The following is a 19,664-nucleotide window of genomic DNA, read 5'->3' as shown; positions in this document are numbered from 1 at the left end:
TGCTAGCAGGATGTGCCTACATGACACCAGCCACCCACACAAAAGCCTCAGACCCTGAGAATAGAGTAGGCTTCCCTGAGCAGAGACATTACACACACATCCCTGTAGTCTGTAGTTCACTGCCAAAGAGAAAACATGTCCTGTGCGGCCTTGGAACAGGAAGAACCAGGAAGCGCATACTGGACCTCTCTGGAGGATACAGATCTTTCCTGCTGCTTTTGCTTGGTATCCTTTGCTGTAATAAATCTAAGCCACGAGTACAACCAGCTACTGAAGGTTGAGAGCCCTTCTACCAAATCAGAACTTAGGGAAGTTGTATGACATCTAACGCACATGGTATGTGCCACTTAAAACTTGGTCAAATACTGCAAACACAGCTATACTCATTTTTTAGATTGATCTGTACAAAAAATGAAGCTTTCTGAACCACAGTTTTCTCTGAAGTATTCGGCAAACACTGGCACAGAAGTGCTCAGTAAGTCAGCATGCTCCCCATTTTCCCATGCTTCTTGCCTCTCATATGAAAGGAGTTACTAAGTCCAGATAAGTCTCTTTCTACTACTGTCTATAAATTCCTGCTGCTCCTCACACCTTAAATGGGTGAATTGTATGGTAGGTGACCTATACATCAATAAAGCTGTTTTTTAAAAAAGGCATAAAAACAGAAAACAAAACAAAAAAGTTCAATGTAATGCCTATTGGTTAAAACGAATAATTCCACTTGTTTCCCTACTGGCTAAAGCAGTAGTAAATAAAAATTGTTTCTGGGAGTTTTATTAAGGCCCAAATATAAGACAATGCTTTTGATTATTTGTTCTTGCACAGGTATTTTTTTCCCTGTTTTCTGTTTCATAAACAAAGTGAGTACAGACTATACCAATCCCAGGAGTTGCAAATAAGTTGGTATGTGGTATTGCCCCAAGGAACACAGTCAATTTATCATTCATTCACTCACCTCCTCATTCAACAATATTTATTGATTGAATAAATATTGTTTCTTCAAGACACAAACTGACCCAGTAGTGAACAAACCCAGCCAAGTCAGAGTTTGCCTTTTCTTGGTACCAAGTTGCTACCAATTCATTGGTAAACCTGGGGGGCACTGGGATAGGTCAATAAGCACTTTCTAAACCTGAATCTGAGGTGCACAGAATAGGAAGTAAATGTATAAAACAAATATTTAGAGAGATATCTAAGAGGGTCCATAGAACTATTTCTGCTGGGTGTTTTTACTGTTAGGAAAACCATAAATAAGATGGAAAACCATGATCATACTTCTGGTATTACTACCAGTGTAGATGTAGGCTATAATAGTTAGAGTCCAACATTTAAAATATTTTAACTAAGATAGAGAAGGTTGCCAGTGAGCCCAGGAAAAGGAGAAACGGGGGATCCTGAGAAAAGTCCCAACAAAGGAAAGCATATCCCATACTGAACTCCCTTCCTTTTTCATCTAATCTTCATCCCTATTCCTACAATGAAAATCTATGACTCATGTACTGAAACAGTAAGAACGAATTATCAGGACAAGAATAGAGTAGGTCAAAGTACAGAGCCAAGTGGATCCAGAGAAAAGAGGCTCACAGGTCTTGTTTTTAATGCCAAAGAGTCTAAGAAGTTTGAGAGCCAAAATTTAGAAGGGTTTCTTATGCATAAATTTTGTTTTCCTAATAGATCTAACATTCATTAAAAAAAGTTAAGGGACTTCCCTGGTTGCACAGTGGTTAAGAATTCGCCTGCCAGTGCAGGGGACACGGGTTCGAGCCCTGGTCTGGGAAGATCCCACATGCCGCCGAGCAACTAAGCCCGTGCACCACAACTAATGAGCCTGCGCTCTTGAGCCCATGAGCCACAACTACTGAGCGCACGTGCCGCAGCTACCAAAGCCCGCGTCCCTAGAGCCCGTGCTCCGCAACAAGAGAAGCCACTGCAATGCGAAGCCTGCACACCACATCAAAGAGTAGCCCCTGCTCACCACAACTAAAGAAAGTCCGTGTGCATCAAAGAAGACCCAACACAGACAAAAATAAAAAATTAATTAAAGAAATAAATAAAATAGTACCATCGATATTAAAAAAAAGTTAACACGTCAGATAGTTTGAAATTATAAATACTCATTACTGAAATGAAGAAATACTGTGACCTAAAACAGACCAAAATTATTTCATTACATGGAGTACCATGACAATATTTCTATAGAAATGTAGAATGTTATGACATTTTATTATTTAGTAATAACTTAGAAATGGGAGATAACATGAGAAATCCAAACTGTTCTGTCTTACTTGTTACAAAAGCTGAATGGTAATATCCACAAGAGATCCAGGAGATAGGTTTTCCAATGGTCACTTGATGAGGGACACATATACTAGTTATATTTTGTAAACCAATTTGCCCCTCAGAATTGTCACCCCACATGAAAAGCTCTCCATCCTCTATAAAGAAAACACAAAGAGGAAAAAAGGTTTTAAGAGGTAGCAGGGATGGCAAGTTATTATACTTCCAACAGAGCATTTATTTTTTAATTTAGAAAAATTATGTATCTTGAAAGAAAAGTACTACTAAGATATTTATACCAGGTAGCTACTTATTACAATTTCTGTAAAAAAAATTTTTTTGGGGCTGCGTTTGGTCTTCATTGCCGTGCGCAGGCTTTCTCTAACACTGCATGTTACACAGCTCTCCGGACTGGAATGAAGCAGCACACCAGCAGCTTCTTCAGTGAGACACGTTTATCTCGGCTCCAAATTTTAAAGAAATTTCTCATATGGGCTTTTGATAGGGAGGGCAGAGAGATGCAATGACCATTACAAACTTTTTTTTTTTCTTTTTTGGGCGGTATGCAGGCCTCTCACTGTTGTGGCCTCTCCCGTTGCAGAGCACAGGCTCCGGACGCGCAGGCTCAGTGGCCATGGCTCACGGGCCCAGCCGCTCCGCGGCACGTGGGATCTTCCCGGACCGGGGCACAAACCCGTGTCCCCTGCATCGGCAGGCGGACTCTCAACCACTGCGCCACCAGGGAAGCCCTACAAACTGTATTTTAATAACATATATCCAACAGATTTCTAGGATGTTTCTGACAGCAACTTCATTAAAGCTGAAATGTAACTTTCAGAACACACAATGAAGATAATGTTTAAGAATATCTAAAGGAACAGATGGATAGCACAGCTTCGAATTTATTTAACAATTACCTTCTAAACGTCTGTAAGCATAAAGTTGTACTATATGTCATGATTTTAAGTTCTATTTTAAACGTCTTCTGAAAACACATGGTCAATGAAAGAAAACTAAACAGTATTGCTGTCTTCAGTTTACTGACTTGGTATATTCTGGTCTAAAAAAAAGGGATGTGTCCCAGTTTGAAGTGGAAAAAAGTCTTACCAGTCAGCGCAGCTGAAGTGTTAGACCCAGCAGAGAGTTGTTTAATCTTATGCTGGGATGTAAAAAAACTAATTAGATGAAAAGTGTTTCTCTCTTCAGTATCACCAAGTCCCAGCTGTCCTTCAGTATTTCCTCCAGCGGCGTATACTTTGCCTCCTTCTGCACACAGAAAAGAAAACATCAGTATACCATAGTCACCATCTTTATGAGGCAGACCAGTGTATATCAGACAGTTCCTCTACTACCAGTGAAGAAAGCTGAAAGCTGGCATTATCCTACAACTTGGTGAACAACTTCATTTAGGCGTCAAAAATACAGCAAAACAAGCAAGGCTCCACATTTTTGTGAGATTTTATAAATCATTCTAGAGTTTAAGTAGCAATTGAAATGCACAGAATGTGTAGAATGCATTTTCTTGCTAATGCAGAACTATTAACTCAGAGTGAAAAAGAGGAAAGTAATTTCCAAATTAGATTATAATCCAAATCAAACTATTTTAAAAGAGATGTGGTTCATTAATTTTACCTTCCATACCCATTAAAGCTAAGACATAATAGATAATAAGTAAAATGAGGCGAATACAAGAAGAATATAATTAGAAACGTGAAAATTCTATGTTGTGTAATTATTTTAATTTTCTAGCTAAATAGAAAGCCAGTATAGCATTGTGTTTAGGAGAGAGGACATCAGAATCAGACTTCCTGGGTGCAAATTCTGGCTTGCCACTTATCAGTTGTGTAACGTTGGGCAAGCTATCCTTAACCTCTCAGTGTCTCATTTTCCTCATCTGTAAAATGGGATAATAATAGTGCCTACTCCATAGAGGTGTTATGAAGATTAAATGAGTTAACATTTATAAAATTCTTAGAATGGCACTTGGCACACGGTAAGAACTATATAAATGTTAACAATTTTCTTAATCACATTAAGAAATATCTCATTCCTAGATAATAAACATTGCCAGTAAGCTCTAAAGTAATGACACATAAAGATATACTTATTGGGACTTCCCTGGTGGTGCAGTGGTTAAGAATCTGCCTGCCAATGCAGGGGACAGGGGTTCGAGCCCTGGTCCAGGAAGATCCCACATGCTGTGGAGCAACTAAGCCTGTGTGTCACAACACTGAGCCCGCGAGCCACAACTGCTGAGCCCGAGAGCCACAATTACTGAGGCTGCATGCCACAACTACTGAAGCCCACATGCCTAGAGCCCATGCTCCACAACAAGAGAAGCCACCGCAATGAGAAGCCCGCGCACCGCAACAAAGAGTAGCCCCCGCTTGCCGCAACTAGAGAAAGCCCACGTGCATCAACAAAGACCCAACCAGCCAAAAATAAATAAATAAATTTATTTTAAAAAAGATATACTTATTAAAATTAGTTATATCTGTCATAAAAATGCACATGGAATTAAAGCCTCACTAAATTACAGGGGAAACTTAGGACAAAATCATTCTGAATCAGTAAAAATTTAAAACTAGATATTATTTTAGAAAAAATGAAACCTAATTGAGGAAATAAGACTAGGTTTCAAATGGAAGATACTACAAGGCCACATGGAATTGAACCACACAATTTAACACATATGGAACAAACCAGAGTTGGTGGTATGCTGAAGCAGTTCAGAGAATGACATAAGGAAAAAGTTGAATAGTCACAAAAAGCTCCATGGATGAAGTAAGACTTATACTGGATCTTAAGAGACAAGAATCTGAGTCCATGGATGAAGTAAGACTTATACTGGATCTTAAGAGACAAGAATCTAAGTAAGAGAAAGAGAAAAGACATTTCAGCAAAGGAAAAGTATGAGTGAGGGCAGAGAGGTGAGGCAGGGGCCGAAGCAGTGAGAACAGCCTGAAGACAGAAGAAGCTGTGTTTGTGGGAAAGGAAGTAGGAAAGACTGCTCGGTGGTCAGGGCCTGGATGTCTAATTGTTCCAGCAGGATTGCTGAAGACTACCTTTTCTCCACTGAACTGCCTTGGCACCTTTGTCAAATATTACTTGGGCATAAACATGTGGGTCTATTTCTGGATTCTATTCTGTTCCATTCATCTCTGTCTTCACTGCTAGCACACTGTCTTGATCACTGTAGCTTTACAGTAGGTCTTGAAATCAGGTAGTGTTAGTCCTCCAATTTTGGTCTTTTCAAAATTCTTTTGGCTATTCTAGGTCCTTTGCTTTTCCATATAAACTTTAGAACCACTTTGTGAATTTCTACACACACACACACACACACACACACACACACACACACACCCTGTTTGGATTTTGATTGGAATTGTGCTAACTCATATCAATAGTCTTTTGGGGAGGGCTTCCACTCACCCTCAGAAAAGAAGAGGGAAGAGCAAGATCAGGAGCAAGCGGCCCCTGAGGTGTGCACACAGGTAAGGAGATGCTGTCCCTTGACATAATCCAAGAAAAGAAGCTTTTTCTTCAGTCAGTTAACATTTATCTGCATATTTTCATAGGCAAACAAGTGTACTAACCATTTACATTTTTAAAAAATCCTAATCTTACTGTTGCCAAGTTACCATTTCTATTAATTTTACAAAGTCACAAATGTTACAGGAGTGAGACCTCAGTCCTCAAATTGGGCAGGAAGTCATACAGATTGAATACTATACCTGTTGAAACTAGGGTGTGGTTCCTTCCACAGGCAGCAAATTTCATTTTTTCCAGTTTTAAAGCTAAAAATATAAAAATATGACAAGATATTTTATGATTATGGAAATGACAAATAATCCAGGTCAAATGATAACCAAGTGGTAGCACAGATTTAAACCCAGGCTTGTCTGACTCCAAAGTCAATGTTCATAACTAATAAATCAAAAGTTTTTGCAAGGACTTGTGCATCATAGTAACCAATGGTGCTTTGAAAAGAAATACAAATAGCTCAGCCCCACCCCTGGAGAATCTGAGTCAGTAGGCTTGAGGTAAAGCCTAGGCATCTATATATTATTTAAAACTCCACAAGTAATTAACATGTGCTGAGATCCACTGCATTGTTTTGCTGCCTCTTCACCAACCTGATCTATTCCCTAATCTGCCATCACCATCATCAAGCTTACTTTCTACCTGCCCCACAAAACACTAAGTCCAATATTCATAGGCATACACCTATGTTAAAGTTCTTCATTCATTCATTTACATATTAAAAACTTTTACAGAACATCTCCTAAGCTCTTAGCATAGGGGCTACAAAGATCACTAAGACAGAGTCCCTGGTCTCAAGGATCTCATAGTCTAGACAATCCTGTTAGCTTGATTAGATATTTGAGAGTAAGGATCATAGGCACTGTAAATAAACCCAAGGGTTTAGTAGACTGTGCTCAGTAAATACTTTTTGACCGAGTGGAATACTTCAACAGTTCCACAGCAATATCTATAAATAGCATGCATATGATAAATTACACTGAAATTTTGAGCTGAAATTAAAAATTTGGCTACAAAGATAAAGAATCCTGCTCTTGTCATATCCCAAGGAATCTCCATCACCATTCAAGTATAGCTGATGTTCATAGGTTATAACCAAACAGAAGCTTTTGCACATAATGGCGAGAAAGCTTTGTAAAGATGTAATATGTCTCATATTTTCTGGGACAATCCTGATTTGAAATATTTTGTCCTGTTGTTCTTGTAAGAACACTAGTACTCATCAACTCCTAGTTCTAATATTTTCTTCAGCACAGCTGCTAACTATACACAGCAGGGTAAAGTGTGTTTTATAAAACCAACAGAACCATAATGTCCACAACTCAAACAAATGAGACAGAGCTCGAAATCCTAACATATCATATTGTTTGTTCTCTGTATATACAGTAACAGTAATATTTAAGTTGGTTTACAAACAGGCCAAAAAAAAAAAAGGATGTTCAAGTGCAATACTGTAGAATCATTACTTCCTTTGTGGTCTCTGGGTTTAAAATCAATATGATTTTTAGACCCTAACATATAAAACTAGTTCTGAATATCACATGAAAAATAAAGTTAAATGCCAATAATATTCAAGTAAATCTCAGAAAATAAAGAACAACTAAAGACTTTATTATTTATAATATATTAAAGAATTACACAATCAATATAAAAGTACTTTATACACTTTAAGTATTTAAAGTGATAAAGAAGAAAAGACCCCAAACCTTTGACACACGTTGGCTTGTTAACAGTCGATTTTGATCCTAATCCTAACTGACCCCAGTTGTTACTGCCAAACATGAAAAGCTTATTATTTCCTGGTGGGAAGGAAAAAGAAATAATAAATCGAAGCGGTTGCAACATAATGTGAGAAGAAGTCATCACAAAGCAATAAAAATGCTGTACTTAAACACTGTCATTGCTTTTCTGTGTTGAAACAGGCTCCCTTGCCCATCTACCTATAGCCATATTCTGTTAGGTGTAAAGAGTTTCTAAGGGCTTCCCTGGTGGCGCGGTGGTTGGGAGTCCGCCTGCAAATGCAGGGGACACGGCTTCGTGCCCTGGTCTGGGAAGATCCCACATGCCGCGGAGCGGCTAGGCCCGTAAGCCAAGGCCGCTGAGCCTGTGCGTCCGGAGCCTGTGCTCCGCAACGGGAGAGGCCACAACAGTGAGAGGCCTGCATACCACACACACACAAAAAAAGTTTCTAAGATTATACAGTAATAATTTTTTGATTATATTGATAAATTCAAATAGATTTATTCTAAGAAAGTAATATGTATAGAAAAATCACACTTAAATATACTAAGGGAACTTAGAAGTCACTCTTGATAAATCAATTTGTCAAGAATTATCTGGCAAAGTAAAAAAAACCTCCACTTTCTGTATATCTTCAACATGTTTCAAACACAGCACATCTATAATACTTAGGATTCTCTAAGTATTACTATCTTCATTTAAGATTTTAACACTAACCTGTAATAATAGCAGTATGTTCATCTCCACATGAAAGATATATAGGTATATCATTTTTAAACCAGAATTTGCTGGGATTATTTTCAGCAAATTTAGTTTTCCCAAACGTAAACACAGCACCCGAATCTGCAAATATATGAGAGTTTGGATTTCACAACTTTTATTATGTTGCCTGTTAACTAAAATATTTTTCCAGTAATTTATCTATACAGATCTCGTCTCCCAACAGCTTGGCTTCTGCTCCAGCACTGTCTATGCCCTCCTTCTTTCATCTTAACTCAGTTTTATTCCTCAGACTTCATTCTAGTTTTATTTATGAAATCTAATAAATTAATTATGTATTATTCATTTACTGGTGTAAAGTAAGAAATATACTGTCACAATGACTAAGAGTCCTGCTGTCACGAGGTGGACCATCTACTCCCTGGAATGAGCTGATACACTCAATGCCCCCCTCACGCTGGTAAACACCTCATGGTCTAGCCCTTGACTGAGGGCTTTTCTCCACACACAGAAACAGGACAGTATTGAGTTTCATCATTAACATCGTGAGGACGCAGGATGTTGAGATTTTTACATTCTTAAATTAAGTCATTAAATGCTACCTGATGGGAGGAGTATTCACAAACTATTTTAGTCCAGTACCATTTTGGAGAGAGATCAAAAACTCCTACCACACACACACACACACACACACACACACACACACCTCCAAATAGGAGGCCAGAGATCAAAAACTCCTACCACACACACACACACACACACACACACACACACACCCCTCCAAATAGGAGGCCAGACCCAGCTTTTGAGGAAATCTCAAGGAGGATGATCACACATAAAGAAACTAAACGGGTACCAGAAAGAAAAACATAGCAAACACAATTATTAATAATAAATATTAATGCTCAAGAGACTAGCCACTGTGGAAAACCTTCTGAGAACAACTGTGAGGTGTGTCAGTTCAAACTGCTAATTGACATTTAGGAGGCCAGGTTCTCGAACAGGCTCTGAGTTTTTATAGAATGAATAATTTTAACTGTTTTGTCCTGCTCTGGGTTCCCAGGAAGCCTTCCCCGTTACCTTCACCCCAAGCCAGGGTTTGGCGGCTCTGCTCTGGCCCCCTGGCAACTACTGTCAAACGATCCTGTCATTTTGTTTAGTTTCTTGAATCTCTCACTAAGCTGTGAATTTGAGGCAGGAATTTAACCATGTTTGAGCCCAAGAGCATGGCAGAAACGCAATACATATTTCAGTGAATACATGATTCTGCTCTAATCCAGTGTTTTTTCAAACTGTTGGTCGTGACCCATTGGTAGGTCAGAAAATCAACTTAGTGGGTCACAGTGACCATTTTTAAGAGTATGTATTATAGAAAAGATCTGAGCGCATCTACAGCAAGTACTGTTTCGTGAAACTTCTATTTCTGTTACACAATACGTACGCGGTACCGGGTCTCAATGCCAAAGGTTATTTCTGGAGCTCAGAGGAAAAGTCTTAAAAAACCACTCGCTAACGGCTCCCTCCTTTCTCCAAGTCGTTTTCCCCATCCTCTTTTACCCCACTCCCCCTGGTCACTCACTCTTTACTGCGTTCAATACACAACCGGGTTCTGAGGACCTCGAAGGAAGTACTCTGGGAAGCTCATAGGGAGGTAAAAACTTCCCCCGCCTTCGAGAAACTCATCGCAAACTTATTTTAAAAGAATTAGAAGAACGAAAGACCAGCACCCCCTTCCCCGTAGTCCGCTCTTCCGTCCCTCCCCTTCTTTCCTCTCCCCTCAGTCGCCCACGGGGGCGCGTCCAGAGCTCCGACCAAAGTCAGGCCGCCGCGGCCCGGGCCTGTCCCCCGACGAGGCCGGCCCGGAGGCGGGGCCTGGCCGCCCGCCCGCCCGCCGGCCTTCCCTCCCGGCCGCCGCCACCGCCGCGGGTGTCACTCACCGGGCACCACCTCCTCGGGTTCCCTCATGCCGAAAGACGCTAAGGGGAGCCTGCGCCTGGGCCGGGAAGGGGTTGGGGGAGACTCGGTGGGGCCTAAGGCAGCGCCTCAGCCCCGAAGCCGACCCTGGAATCCCCCTGGAACCCCAAAGCGACCCTCTGAGCATCGGCGACTCCCGCGTTCCCGGAAGTCAACAGACAGCCGCTAGGGGCAACGGAGGCGGAGCGTTCCACAGCGAGGCGGAGCGGGCGCCTGCGGGAGGGGGGCGGGCGGCCGGCGCAGCGCAGGCGCAGACGCAGACGCAGGCGCAGACGCAGACGCAGACGCAGGGGGCGGTTGCGGTAGAGGCCGCGCGCCCTCTGGTGGCCCGGAGAGGAGGGGCAGTCACGCCGCGCGGTAATGTCCCCGGAGTGTACGCGTTTACGTTGGTGGAGACCCAGGCTCCCCAGGTCCCGCGTCCGGATAGTGACGAACGTGACAAATATCACATCCCCTCTCACTCAAGCTACGTGACACAGGCAAACGTCAACACACAGCTGTGTTAATATTACTAACAGTGACCGTGTATAACTAAATGAGATAGGCACTCTGCTAAACATCCTAAGTCCTATTTGTATCCCCATCACCCAACCCCAAACCTGGCATATACTAGATGCCCATTAAATACGTATTAGATGAATGAGTCCTGCTACAGCCCTGCAAGGTGGTTAATGTTACTCCCGTTTATGGATGTGAAGATTATACAGTGGGAGAACCGGGGTCCAGTTTAGCAGTCCTGCTGGCAATCTGAACACCCCTCAGACCCCCGCCCCTCCTTCCACAGAAAGAGGAGGCTGAGGTGTGCAATCTGCTACAGACAGAACTTGCACGAAGAGATTCACCAACACCAGAACATCACTGTTCTAGAATTCGGCCAGAGATGTCACATTTTTCTAGTTTCTCATGTGAAGGAAAAATATTGCCTGCCATATTAACAAACAAAGGATGGTCATTAAGCCATCAGGCACTACCAGCCCCCGAAGTCACCGATAGTTGGGTCCTGAGGGAACTCAGAATGGAGACAAAGGGGACGCCAGCTGCCAAGCTCTCAGCCACTGCAGCCACCCCCAAAGGTGCACCCCGAGGGGACTCAGGATGGGAAAGAAAAGGCCCCTAAATAGCTGGCCCTAGGTAGCTAAGGTGCAAATCAAAGGAATGATTTCAATGAGCCCAGATTCTTGCATCTTCCCATACACAGAAAAGAGCTAAATTCAGTAACTTGAGATGTCTACTTAATCTTTTGATTTTCATTGCAAAACTCCTATATATCGTGGCTCCTCCTCCCGTATCTCTTCAGAGCCGACCCTCAGAGCTACCTGAGAGGTTGTCTTCTGGGTTTAAGTCCTCAGTTTTGTCCGCCAAATAAAACAGAATTCTCAAGTTTTAGGTTGTGCTTTATCTTTTTATTTTTTTCAGTTGACACTTAGCTTCCCGTGCATCAATACTTGGCCGTCGTAAAACAAAGAGGCAAAATGCCATCTTCCAGGATGAGTAGATATATGTACAGGTGGTGGTTGTGGGCATGGGCTCTAAAATCAGACAAAGCTGGATTCAAGGATCCCTGAATTCCTGTGTGTACTGGAGTGTGTACTGACTTCCTCAGGGAATTTGCATTCAAATTAGGAGGGAAGATTAAACTATCCAATAATATACAAATAATCGTTTACTTACAAAGCAAGTGAGGGTTACTAAGAAAGTGTTTTAACAAGGAGCACAGACCTGATGTGAGAGGTTAAGAAAAGCTTATCTGAAGAAAGGACATTAAATCTAAGAACTGAGGAGACAGAAGCTAGAAGATGTGCGCTCTGAGCAAAGAGTAAATCACCTGCAAAGGCACATAAGGAGCTTGGCTCTTTCCAGGTGCTCAAAGAGGTGACACTGGCTCATGGCAAAGTGGCAGGATCTTGGGCCTGTTACAAATCTGAGATTTTATCCTGAGGACAATGGGAAGCCACTGAGGGTTTTTAAGCAGTGGATTGATGGGAACAGTTATGTGTATTCCTGCAATCATTCTGCGTGACTGCTTTGTGGAAAAGAGTTTGGAGCAGGGAGGAGGGTTCAGAGTCTATCGCAGAAATTCAGACAAGCGTCACGCTGGCTTTAGATACAGTGCATTGGCGCCCGAGAGGAGCAGACAGATTTGAAAATATTTTGGGAGGCAGAATCAACAGGAAATGGTGTCTGACTATTGACTCCAACGCAGGGCAGGAGCTCCTGGAGCAACAGCAAAAGAAGGGGCCCCAAATTATTTTGGAGAGGATTTGATATTCTTTTTAAAAGCATCATAATAGTCACTGTGGGAAAATCAGAATTTAAAAGACTTACTTTAGTTATGATATGCTTTAGTTTGTTTTTTTATTTCAAAATATAGTTAAGCACATTTTCCTGCTGAGCACTCCCAGAGGAATTAATGCAACCCTATTCCCAGGTTCCCAAATAAGCAAATAGGTGGACGGTGACCCTGTCTACTGAGACGGGGAACGCAGAGGAAGAAGCAGGAAGGGTTGACGTTAAGTAAGTAGAGGGGAGAGAACTTGACAGTCCAGCCTTGTCCACACTAAGACATCAAAGTGGAGGCACAGAACTGAGCGGGCAATTGGTGAGCAGAAACTCCAGGTGGAGGGATCCATTTGGAGGATGCCTGGGTGTACATAGTGATAGCAGCTTTGGTAAAGACTGCTAGGTGAAAGACGGCAAGGTGACTATAGGATGAGAAGAAAAGAGAGGCTAGGATGAGTTGTGATGAAGACTAAAATTTAATCACCCAGGAACAGATGATGAAGCTGTAAAGGAGACAGTGACCAGAGGGGAAAAGCCTATAGCATGAGGTTTCAACAGGACAGTGCGGGCAATCTTGTCAAGTGATGCTGAGAAATGAAGTAAGGTGAAAACTGTCCACTGAATTTAGCAACACAGAGATCATCGCTGGTGTTGAAAATAGCTGTTTGGTAGACTGATGGAGGAAGAACCGTATTGTATGGATGGTAGTTGCAGAGTGGGGAATGCTGAGGGAAAGAAGTGAGGGTGAACACTTTAGAGACAGGAGATAGAGGTGGGACAGGAGAGAGGGAGAGCACAGTTGGAGGAGGAAGGGAGGCAGATGGAAGCCCTTCACAAAGGCTGGAGAGACTTGGGAACGCTCAGGGGCAAACTGAATAGAAGAGGAGAAAACACAGATTCAGGAGAGTGAAGGAATAATCACTAACGTAAGGGAGGAAGAGATGGCATCCAGATCCCATATGGAGGGACTGGCTTTAGCAAGAAGAGACCCTAGGGATTCCCTGGTGGCGCAGTGGTTGAGAGTCCGCCTGCCGATGCAGGGGACACGGGTTTGTGCCCTGGTCCGGGAGGATCCCACATGCCGCAGAGCGGCTGGGCCCGTGAGCCGTGGCCGCTGAGCCTGTGCGTCCGGAGCCTGTGCTCCGCAACGGGAGAGGCCACAACAGTGAGAGGCCTGCATACCGCAAAAAAAAAAGAAGAGACACTACTTCCAGCATAACAAGAGGAAAGGAAGAAAGCGTCCTTTCACAATATACTACTGCTATATATATATATATATATATATATATATATATATATATATATATACACACACACACATATACATAGAGACAATAATCTACATATTATTGATACATACAATATAGCTATCTATCATACATGTCATGTAATATAGTATAATACGATTGTCTATCTCAGAAGGTTGTTGTGAGGTACTAGGTATGTAACAGGGAAGAGCCAAATCAGACTCCATGTTGGATCTGTTTCTTTTACTTTAACCTTTGCTATCCACTGCTTTTGTTCACTAAAAGGATACTGTCTATACATAATGACCTGCCTCGGGGAACCCTGCCCTTCTGCCTGAATGTTAAACCAAAGTGCCTTTGTTCAGGGAAACATCCGGACCCTGCTCCACCTGTGGATGGCTGCGAGAAAGAAGAAATTAGCACATCCCCTCCCCGAGGCTGGCGATTCCAGGGGACATTTGCAAAACTTATGGCCTTTTTACTTTACTTCCTCATCTCCTCCTCCTCTCTGTGCTACAAAAGAAACTGACATCCAAACCCCGGTAAGATGGTTATTTTGAGACTTTAGTCTGCCATCTTCTCGGTCTGCTAGCTTTCTTAATAACGTATTCCTTGCCTCAATACCTTGTCTCCGATTTATTGGCCTGCTGTGCAGCGAGCAGAGCAAGCTTGGCTCGGTAACAGGTAGAACTTACTGCTTGGTGCCTGGTATAGAGTAACACGCAACAATGTTAATAAGGCAGAGTCCGCTATGCTTACTGTATCAGTCAGGCTATGCTTACTGTAACCCAGGCTATGCTGCAATGCAAAAAACACCCAAGTCTCAGTGGCTTAACACCAACAAAAGTTTCTTTCTCACTCATGGGTTATGTCCAATGTGGGTCAGTGGCCGGGGTGGGGGGTGGTCTGCTCCACCTGGTCATTCAGAGACCCAGGCTACTAATTCAACTATCTTGTAGTTGCGCCCTACGTGACTCCTGGCCTCTTCAGTGGCTGTAGCAGGCCAAGAGGGAGCTGAAGCAGGGAATTAAATGTTTCAGACCAGCGGGGACACGTTTCTCCTTCTTACAACCCATTAGCCAGATCTAGTGTTCTGTGCTCCAGACTGCAGGGTGGTAGAGGAATGTGAGAACGCCCCTGACATTCAGTGAGTAGGAAATACCTCTGCCACATCCCTGTAGCCAGAGGGTTTCAGCCTGTGGGGTTACCTCCGTCGTGTTGAAGGCAGGGAAATCGAAAATAAAATTTTATGACTGCGGTCACGTGCTCTTTGGTGCCCCCTTCATACATGGCCAACCACTCATACGTGCCTCAGGAAATCATTCTGATATACAGAAATCATCACAGTCTGACAACACACACAACTCTTGGCAATTTCCCCTATTAATTCTTGTTGTTACTTATTTCTGGAGCATTTTGTGTCAACTAAAAATAGACGCATCTATGAACAAGGAAGACATTTGACGGGTTATGCATCCTAGCTGAACTAGTTCCTTTCTTGACAGCATTCAACAAAATTTCCAAGGCTTGCATTTTGAATTGTATCATAAAGCGGCTGCCATTGCTGTTTATTTCTCTTTGGAATCAGATAAACAGGTATGTCTCCACTTTGAAAACCTCTCTATGAAATCCCATAAACATCCAAATTTACAAATCAGATTCTAATAGCTTCTTTGATTTCTGAAATTTTGTAGTGCAGCTCCAGGATATATGAATTGAGGACATACAGGTCCAAAGCGGAAGTTTTATTTATTAAGAAGCAGCAGAAGCCAGGTGGGGATTACTGGGCTATTACCCCAGGAGGAAAATTTGCATTTTTCTTAATCATTTAATCTAGTATTTAAAAATCTTTCATGCACATACAAATCATCTACTGGTCTTGTTAAAATTCAGATTCTAATTTAGTGATCTAGACGGGGCCCTATGAATCTGCATTTTGTTTGTTTGTTTGTTTGTTTGTTTTTGCGGTACGCGGGCCTCTCACTGCTGTGGCCTCTCCCGTTGCGGAGCACAGGCTCCGGATGTTCAGGCTCAGCGGCCATGGCTCACGGGCCCAGCCACTCCGCGGCACGTGGGATCTTCCCAGACTGGGGCACGAACCCGCGTCCCCTGCATCGGCAGGCGGACTCTCAACCACTGCGCCACCAGGGAAGCCCTGAATCTGCATTTTTAAAACAAGTTCCCAGATGATACTGATGCTACTGGTCCATGGATCACACTCTGTGTAGCAAGGGATTAACTCACGGAAAAGCATAAGTAGTTTATAGAAGCAGTAAAGGAAAAGACTGGTAAATGTGATTATGGACAATTTAATGGATAAAGGATCTAGTATTCAGGACATGCACAGAATACCAACAAATCAATAAGAAAAAGACAAAAATATAAGAAATAAAAAATGAACAAAGGGTATTGCATTAACAGAGATAAAAATTCAAATGGTCAGTAAACATATAAAAAGATGTTTAAACTTACTGGAAATGAGGAGAATGCAAAATAAAGAATAATGATATAACATTTTATATTCACATTATTGGCAAAAATAATAACATTAATAAGTGTATTTAGGAATACAGGAAACTGGCTACTGAGAGTGTAAATTAGTACAATCACATTAGAAAATAATTTGCCAGGGAGTTTCCTGGCAGTCCAGTGGTTAGGACTTGGTGCTTTCACTGCCGTGGCCCAGGTTCAATCCCTGGTCAGGGAACTAAGATCCCACAAGCCATGCAGTATGGCCCCCCCAAAAAAAAAAAAAATTGCCAAAACTAAAGTTGAAAAGATAACCTGTCCCAAATAAAAAAGTGGAAATAACCTAAATGTCCATCAGTAGAGGAATGGATAGACTGTTTATTCACACAGAGGAATATCATATAGCAGTTATAATAAATGAACCAGTTTTACATGTATGGACATGAGGAATTCTCAACAACTTAATGTTGAGAAAAATGAAAAATGTACTCTATGTTGCTATTTTATCTTAAAAGTTTTAAATACATGATAAATAAAATATTTGTATAAAGACATACACATATACAATTTGATCATTCATGGGAATGATGAACGTCATATTAGGGAGAGTCATTTCCTCTGGAACAGGAAGGAAGGGTGAGGGATGAACAGTGAAACTTCATAAGTATCAGTAATGGTTTGCTTCTTTCAAAAGAACAGAGATCTCAAACAAATATGGCAAAAGGTCAACATCTTTTCAATGAGTGGTGGTGCGTGAGTGACTATTATACTATTTTCTGTACTTTAATACACAATGAAAATGTTTTAATTAGAAACAAAACAACTTTTTTATCTCTAAGTCAACTTGAGTGGGGCACAATTTACATAAAATAGATGCACACATTTTAAGTGTATACTTTGATAGGCTTTGACAGAGGTATATACCCTTATACCATTTAACCACCGCCTTAAGCCAGATATGTATTTCCCTCCCCCACTTCTACCTTCTAGAAAAATACCACCATTTTGATTTTTCATCGGTCATAGATTAGTATTGTCTTTTGTACAGTTTCTTTTGTGTCTGGTTTCTCTCACTCAGCATAATGTTTTTGAGATTATTTCATGTTGTGTGTATCGGTAATTTGTTCATTTTTATGGATATACCTTTATTTATCCATTTACCTGTTGATGGACATTTGGGTCATTTCCAGTTTGGGGTTCTAAAAAACAAAGCCGCTATGGATATTCGTGGGGTTTTTGTGGACAAATGCTCAAACTTCTTTTGCTTAAACATCTAGTATCCTCTGTCAGTTTATGTATTGCGGATAATTTTTCTCCACCTATGGCTTGCCTTTTTCAAATTCGAAAGATAAGAAAAGGAAAAAAATAAATAAAAAGACCCCCCTCAATGGACAAAAGTAGGGAGCTTGTACAAAAAAAAATCCAAATTTTCAACATTTGAAAAGGCAATTTACTATTAAAAGTGCAAATAAAAGAATAAAATTTATTTTGCCTATTAGGTTGGCAAGGATCGAGAAGATCGCCAGTATCTAGTCAGCAGGAGAAAAAAGCACATTTATTTACAGTCTGTGGGAATTCGAAAAGGTATGACCTTCTCAAAAGGCAATTTGGCAGTATAAATTATGTGTATATATATTTAAAAGGCATATAATTCTTACTCATCATAACCACTTCTGTAGATAAGCGCTTCCAGAATTTTTTTACAGAAATTTTTTTTACAGAGTTTACAGAAATACAGATTTGCACCAAAAATATGTACAAGGATGTTTATTGCAGCATTGTTTAAGAAAAAATTAAAGACACCTAAACGACTTCAGTAAGCTAACAAATAAGAAGTAAATTATCAGCCTTACATACAACAGAATACCACGCAACCATGAAAATCAGTACAATAGTTTTACGTGTACTTATACTGGAAGATTTCTAAGACCAAATTTTAAGTGATAAGTTGCAAAATAATATGCAGAGCATTTTTCTACTATATAAAAGTAAATTAATAGATATGAATACATGGATAGGTATGATATACACATAGGTAAAAATATGGACTAACCTTTACTGTGCTATGCAGTAGTAGTTACCTCTGGGGTGTGGAATTTCAGGGGCCTTGCAATTTCTAATTCATACATATCTATATGGCTTTAATTTTTTAATAATAAACACAATTTGCTTTTTCAATCAAAACAAAAAGGTTTGAAATGAAAAATAATAAACAGAAAAACTAATAGAAGCTGACAACCATAATAGCTAATGTATAATGAGTATTTATGATGTGGCAGGCATATTTCTAAGTACATACAATAACTTATTGAATCCTCACAAAACTCTCTGAGGTATATTTTATTGAGTCTCTCCATTTTACAGATGAAGACACTGAGGTACAGAGAGATTAAGTACCTTGCTTATGGTCAGTTAGTAAGTGGTGGAGTCAAGATTTGAACCCATCCTGTCTGGCTACAAGACCCTAAGACTTGGGACTATGCCATCTGCCTATTTAGGAAAAAATAAAATATGTTAGAAAGTGTATATGTTAGAAGATCCTAGTTCGTAATATTCCTGAACAAACTGGCTATCCGTATAAGTTTTAAGCATAAAGTAGTAATGATTGTGTCTCTTTATTGGTTTTACTGTATACCAGATACCTGATTGAGGCCTTTTACCTACATTATCCCTTTTGGCTATAAAATATATCTGCAAACTCCTCATGTCTCATCACCTCCATTATTACCTCCCTGCTCCAAAACACCATCACCTGTCACCTGGAGTACTTCCATCACTTCTTTTTTTTTGTGGTACGCGGGCCTCTCACTGTTGTGGCCTCTCCCGTTGCAGAGCACAGGCTCCGGACGCGCAGGCTCAGCGGCCACGGCTCACGGGCCCAGTTGCTCCGCGGCATGTGGGATCCTCCTGGACCGGGGCACGAACCCCTGTCCCCTGCATCACCCGTGTCCCCTGCATCGGCAGGCGGACTCTCAACCACTGTGCCACCAGGGAAGCCCTTCCATCACTTCTTTTTTTTTTTAAGTTTATTTTTATTTTATTATATTATTTTTTTTGCGGTACGCAGGCCTCTCACTGCTGTGGCCTCTCCCGCTGCGGAGCACAGGCTCCGGACGCGCAGGCTCAGCGGCCATGGCTCACGGGCCCAGCCGCTCCGCGGCATGTGGGATCCTCCCAGACCGGGGCACGAACCCACGTCCCCTGCATCGGCAGGCGGACTCTCAACCACTGCGCCACCAGGGAGGCCCCATCACTTCTTAATTGGTGTCCCTGCTTCCATTCTAACAGTTTTCACAACAGAATGATCCTTTTAAGGGCATGATATGCCTTCCCCTTTTCAAGACTCTCCAATGGCTTCCCTTCTCTTTCAAAATAAAAGCCAAAGTCCTAACAACAGCCTACACCATCTGGCTC

The 19,664-nt window shown here is 41.5% G+C and overlaps 1 protein-coding gene across 11 annotated transcripts in view; it reads right to left on the bottom strand.

The window, feature by feature from the left end:
* Window positions 1–19,664, bottom strand: part of RPGR (retinitis pigmentosa GTPase regulator) — a 274,383-nt gene that overhangs the window by 58,527 nt on the left and 196,192 nt on the right. For 4 of the 11 annotated variants that reach the window (XM_067722578.1, XM_067722579.1, XM_067722580.1 and 1 more), the window contains exons 1-6: window positions 10,218–10,260; window positions 8,278–8,403; window positions 7,527–7,619; window positions 6,012–6,074; window positions 3,385–3,543; window positions 2,286–2,435 (exon numbers count right to left, since the gene is read on the bottom strand). In XM_067722578.1, coding sequence (XP_067578679.1) covers window positions 2,286–2,435; window positions 3,385–3,543; window positions 6,012–6,074; window positions 7,527–7,619; window positions 8,278–8,403; window positions 10,218–10,245 — 619 coding nt within the window. In that variant the 5' untranslated portion in view covers window positions 10,246–10,260. The other 7 variants (XR_010939801.1, XR_010939800.1, XR_010939802.1 and 4 more) reach the window with 5 other exon arrangements.

This window comes from Pseudorca crassidens, chromosome X, assembly GCF_039906515.1.
Source record: "Pseudorca crassidens isolate mPseCra1 chromosome X, mPseCra1.hap1, whole genome shotgun sequence".
In the NCBI taxonomy this organism is placed as follows: domain Eukaryota; kingdom Metazoa; phylum Chordata; class Mammalia; order Artiodactyla; family Delphinidae; genus Pseudorca; species Pseudorca crassidens.
The sequence above is the reverse complement of the archived record's forward strand: the minus strand, read 5'-3'. Positions and strand labels throughout refer to the sequence as shown.